Source organism: Capsicum annuum, chromosome 11 (genome assembly GCF_002878395.1).
Source record: "Capsicum annuum cultivar UCD-10X-F1 chromosome 11, UCD10Xv1.1, whole genome shotgun sequence".
In the NCBI taxonomy this organism is placed as follows: Eukaryota; Viridiplantae; Streptophyta; class Magnoliopsida; order Solanales; family Solanaceae; genus Capsicum; species Capsicum annuum.
Window position 1 is genome coordinate 110,492,944 of NC_061121.1, and position 6,149 is coordinate 110,499,092.

At 35.9% G+C, this 6,149-nt stretch overlaps 1 protein-coding gene across 1 annotated transcript; it reads right to left on the reverse strand.

Moving 5' to 3' along the window:
• Window positions 1-6: 6 nt before the first annotated feature.
• On the reverse strand, window positions 7-1,951 carry LOC107848684 (peroxidase 28). Its single transcript, XM_016693459.2, has 2 exons — window positions 1,116-1,951; window positions 7-809 (listed from the first exon to the last, which is right to left on the reverse strand). The coding sequence occupies exons 1-2, from the start codon at window positions 1,833-1,835 to the stop codon at window positions 63-65; spliced, it is 1,467 nt and encodes a 488-aa protein (XP_016548945.2). The 5' UTR covers window positions 1,836-1,951; the 3' UTR covers window positions 7-62.
• Window positions 1,952-6,149: the final 4,198 nt, after the last annotated feature.

Sequence of the window (6,149 nt, forward strand, 5' to 3'; positions counted from 1 at the left end):
GGGAATAAGTGAAGAACCAAATCAACTTTGATGCATGTTAAGAGAGTTGTTATATCCAGTGTTTAGTTGACAGCCCGGCATTGTTTCCTGATCTGCCCCTGGTCTCCTGCTAGCACTTGTATTGAAGCCAGCTTGTTCATGGCCTTGCCCAACTTACTGAACCATCCCTTTTCATCGTCACCAAACTTCTGGATATAGTCCTTTGTTCTGGGATCTTCACCCAAAAGATCATCTGATTCAAGTAATCCTCTCTTCCCCGCTAGCTGCTTGTAGTAAATGGAATCCATCTTGTACTGTGTGGTGGTATCAAAAGCCACAGTACTCATTGGGCTGGTACATGTGAATCTCATAACTCCAGCGAGCCTTGGATCTACCAATGTAGCCTTCTGCGGATTATCCAATCTGTAACGGAAGCTGAAACAATGGGCTACTCCAATGGAGTGGGCACCAATTAGGACAACCAAATCCTCTTCATTCATGCCTTTCTTTTTAAACAGGTCAATCATCTGGTCCACTGTATTAGTAGGAAGTGGGATGTTGTCAGCAACATTTGCTTCAAGGGATTCCATTCCATCACGACGTCCACCAGGCACGTCGTAGTGAGGGACACCTGATACAACAAAGGCATCCCTTGCCAAGTATACCAAAAGATCAGCGCATGAGACTATGCCAGGGCATTCTGCCTCAAGCTCAGCCTTGATCTGGTCAATGAGATAAAATCCCCTAACCGTTAGACCATTGGAGTTGGCAAGCTTCTCTGTCCTTTCACCACTTGGTGTCTGGTCTAATAACAGCGAGGCATCACATCCCTGTACATAAGATAAATGAATTTTCATTAGATCTCAAAATTTCTTTTGATTGTCAAGAAAGCACAGGAAGCCTATTCCTGAGAAAGAAAGTGGTGTAAGTGGGAAGTTGTATTGTAGATGTAGTGGAGTTGGTTTGCATTTTCCTACAATTTTTGCGAGAATATTTCCTGTGATTTTTTTCCGTTGTTGCTAGTGGCGTGAGTGTAGTATCAGGAACATTTATCTTGACAATTTTTACCATGTATGTTTGTAACCGAAAAGATCAATTATAGAACGAGCATTCAGAGGTAAAGGTTGAAGACTTACATTGACAAAGCAATCATGAAACAGAAGGCGGGGAATTGGAGCAGCCATGCTGGAATCATTCGCAAAAGCTCTGGCCATGCCATCCTTAATAATCTTCTCAGCATTAGGGCAAGTGTCATCGTAAAATCCCACTTGCAATCCAGCATATTGGCGATGCTTTTTAATATCTTCTGGTGTTGGATGGTCCTGCTCAGGAGCTGGCTCTACAGGCACATTTGTTTGGGGGTCTGATGGATTAGGTGTCATAGGTGCACCACCGTATCCTTTTGCCACAGGCGCTTGGGGAGTTGCTCGTGGATATCCTGCAGGCGCATTGTTATCAGGCACAGGATTAGGTGTTGGGTTAACAGGCACAGGGTTAGGTGTTGGGTCAACAGGAGGCACAGGCACAGGATTAGGTGTTGGATCTACAGGAGGCACAGGCGTTGTTGGTGTTACGGGTGCAGCATCTTCTTTAGGTTGGTTTTCTTCAATGAGGTTGTCATGCTCAAACATGTCTTCCCACAAATCATGCACTGACTTTGCCCTTTTCTTCAATTCTTTCTTTATTTTTTTTTTGATGACATGAGCAACATTATTAACATGGATCCGTACATCATTTTTATCGGACTCGTTTTCTAGACGATCTTCAGGAAAATGATCTACAAATGCTAAGGCCAGCGAAGGGAGGATAATGCAAATAAGAAAAAGACCTGCGAAAATCCTTGCCTTCGTTGCCATCTTTCTAAAAGCATTAACATTAATATTTTCTTATTGATGACTAGTATTTCCCATGTATAGGCATATCAAGTTTTGACTGGGAACAACTTGAGGCTATCATTGTTAATAGCCTACAAGTCTTTAGGCAGTTATTTCATTTTGGTTGACTAATTATCTCATCACCCCTCAAAACAAGGGGATCCTTTCTAACCTACCTAACAACTTTTTTTTCTTCTCTTTCTCCTAGTTGCTAGGAGAACAAGTTATGGGGTCCATCCCCATAAAAAGAAAAAAAAACAAATAAATGTAAAGCTTGTTTTGGACAGTAATTACAAGTTGCCCTCTTGCAGAACTTGTTACGGCTATCTATCTTATAAATGGAGCTCTTCATCTCCTCATTTTGTACATCAAAGAAGTGAAGGAAAGAGTGAATAGTCATCTGTGAGGGAAAAAAATAGAGAATATGAGTTGTATTGTTGTGAGGTGAAAGAGTTAATAACTCAAATGGTCAAGTCAATTTTGGATTTTTATTCCAGAAAGTTACTCAACTTTGGACTTTTATCTCAGAAAGTCACTCAACTTTGATTTTTACTCAGAAAGTCACTCAACTTTCACATTTTTACTCAGAAAGTCACTCAACTTTCACATTTTTATTCTGAGTGAAAATGTGAAAGTTGAGTGACTTTCTGAGTAAAGATCAAAGTTGAGTGACTTTCTGGGATAAAAGTCCAAAGTTGAGTAACCAATTGAGTTATTAACTTTGAGGTGAAAAAAATTAGAAGAGGATTTTTTTTTTCTTTAGTGTGTAGTAGTCTTGGTAGTATTGTATTCGGGACTATCAATGTAAAATCCTCATCACTCAAAGTTGAGTAACTTTCTGGGATAAAAGTCCAAAGTTGAGTGATCATTTGAGTTATTAACTCTGAGGTGAAAAAAAATTAGAAGAGGATTTTTTCTTTAGGATTTTTCCCGAACCGGCCCACTAAAGGAAATCGAACCGTTTGACCCGGCCCGGTAAGCCCAAGGACTTTAAGGGCCCGGGTCCCGGTCCGATTGGGTTTTGAATTTGGACACGATTAACTCGGACCGGACTCAACCCGGATAAGCCCATTTAATTTTTTTATTATTAACTTTTTTTAAGATTTTGGAAAATTGGGCCAAACTAGCCGTTGGCCCAACGGCTATAATGACTAGTTTGGGCCCAAATATAAAAAAAAAAAAAAGTTCTTTTTTAATTTAAAATTATTTTTTAATCCCCCAAAAAATTCTATAAATACCCTACACTTTCAAGTCATTTTCCACATAATTTTTCATCCTCTCAAGTCTCAAATCTCATTCTCTCTCAAATTTCAATTCTCAATTCTCAAATATTCTATATATTTAATTTCTAAAGTGCTCACTTTAATTTTTTTAATTTTGCGATTACTAAGTACGAGTGGAAGTTTCTAAAGTTGCAACCTTCGGATACTTCCAAAATTTGGTATTGTCGTTCCATCTCTTACTTTTAAATTATAATTAGTATATTAATTGTTGAATATTTATTTTTATTACTTTTTGTGTATTTTGAATATTTTTTAGTTTGATTTATACTATGGATAAATTAAGAAACCTCGGTAAAAGTGTCAAAATTTTTTGTCCCAAAAGTGGTAGTGGTAGCAAAAAGCGAATTACTAGCGGTAGAGGTACTTCAAGTACTAGATATACCCATGTGTCTTCGCCTCCGGTATCACTTAGTCAACCTTTGAGGAAGAAATAGGTGTAGGTGCTCACGATATGGATTATTTAGAAGTTCAGAAAAATTACGGTATAGAAGAAGAAAATGAAGTAGATGCGGTTGATTTAGATGAAGATGATGAAAATATTGGTGAGACACCCGAAGTAGGAAATGCTAACGTTAGATCCGAATAAGTTAATCTCCCTCCCCGTCCTCCCCATGTCCTAAGAGCTCGTAAACAAACTAGTGTTGCATGGAAATTTTTTGAACGTATATCAGATACTGAGGTACAATGCAATATTTGTCAAAAAAATATATAAGCATAAAAGAGGAGGCAAGCAAGGGGGTACCGGTACGTTAATGAGACATTTAGCTGAAGACCACGAAAGAGAGTTAAAAATTGCACAAGGTGGTGAAGCTGTTGGTGGGGCCACACAAACTAGAATGGACCCAACAACCGATCACGTAACGAAGAAGTATAATAAATTGAGGGACCGAGAAGAAATAGCAAAAATGGTAGTTGTAGGTTGTTTGCCTTTTAGTTTTCCTTTTTCTGATGTTTTTATTCATTATATTCAAGCAATTTATAATTCTATGTTTAATGGTATTCCTAGAAGTACTTGTCGGTCTGATATTTTTAGACTTCATTCACAATATTATTTTTATTTATCTACATTGTTAAAAAATATTCAATGTAGAATATCCCTGACTTCTGATCTTGGTCGTGCTGTAAATAAAAATGATTATTTAACCGTTACTTGTCACTGGATGGATAGTAATTCTGTGATGCAAAAACGTATTCTTGCTTTTTTATATAATGAAGATCGTAAACATACTAGACAATTTATTGCTGACTCGATACATAAAGTTGCAGCATTTTATGGTATCGAAAATAAAATCTTATGTCTCGCTTTTGATAACGCTTCTAACAACAAGACTGCTATAACAAAGTTGAAATCTAAGCTATCACCACCGTTACCTAAAATTTTTCATATTAAGTGTGCATGTCATATATATAATTTAATTGTAAAAGATGGTCTTGAGTTTTTTGAGATTTATATTGAAAAAATCCGTCTTGCTTTGGTTTTATACAATGAAATAATTGTAGATTGAGAATTAAAGAATTTAAAGTTAAATGTCAAGAAAATGGACTTGCACCGTTATTGATGCCTAAGGAAATTGATATTAGATGGAATTCTATGTATGGTTTTTTAAAAACTTGTTATAAATATAAAGTTCCTATTACATTGGCTTTTAACCAACATTGTGGTTCATTTGCTGATTCTGTCGATTGCATACTACTTGATTCTGATTGGGTTGTAATTAATGATCTTGTTAAGTTTTTGAAAAAAATTTATGTAGCTACGGTTGAATTTTTCGGTGCTTATTATCCTACTGTTTGTAATATTTTGGGATATATAACCGATATTTCTGGTTTGCTTAAAGAATATAAAAATAAAGAAGGTTATGAAAATGCTTTTGGTGTCATGTTTACTAAATTTAAAAAATATTTTTTTCCGATTCCCCCTATTTTCTTGGTTGGTGCTATGCTAAATCCGTGCATTAAATACCATACTATGTGCCACTTTAGTACTCTTATTTATCGTTACTTAGAAATAAATACTAACAATAATTCTGAACAAGTACAATCTGATTTGTGGACGGCTACGTCTGATACGAATGTTTACATAGATAAATTATATAACCACTATGCTGATTTAGTTGATTTAGCTGTACCGACACATATCAGTTCAACTGTCGCTCCTCGTCCTCCTGAGGTGCCATCATTTTCTAAAAGGCCGGCACATTGTGGTTTTCCTGATTCCTTTTATGATTTACCCTGTTGGAATAGTGTTGACGAGGGAGCTTACACATCAAATTATTGGGAAGAGCTTAAGTATTATCTTCGATCGCTGCCAGAGGATAGCAGACGATGGATCAACACGTTGGATTGGTGGAGGAATAATGAATCACAATATCCTGTGTTTTCAAGATTAGCTAGAGATATCTTGAACGTTCCAATTTCAATCGTTGCATCAAAGAGCGCCTTTAGTCAGGGATGACAACAACTTGGAGACAACCGACACTCATTGGGAAGCAATGCAATAAATATTCTAGTTTTCCTCAGAGATTGGATTAGAGCAAAAAGAAGAAATCAAGGAATGAAACCGGAGCCGAATGACGAGCAGAAACTTGAAGAAATTATGACTTCGCGGGAGAACTCAGCAGAATCAAGTCCAATGCATGGATTTGCCCCCATTGACTTTGATTATCCTATGCAAGTTCCCGTTAATATTAAAATGGATGAGTTGGAAAAAATGACGCATAGTTTGTAGATTTTTTATTCATGTAAATTATAAATTTTGGATCATTTTACAATCAATAAAATTCAACATTCATTAATTAACTATCAAGTATTATTAATTTATTATATTAAGTAGTATATGTTTTGTATATTATTGTATATATCTTTTATACACATGTATATTTAACGTATATATTTAATGTATCCAAGTGTATATGTTTTACAAATTAGTAAATAACTATATATATATATACATATTGTAGTATATATAAATGTATATTGTAGAATAGTATATATTTTATTTAAAGTAGTACAT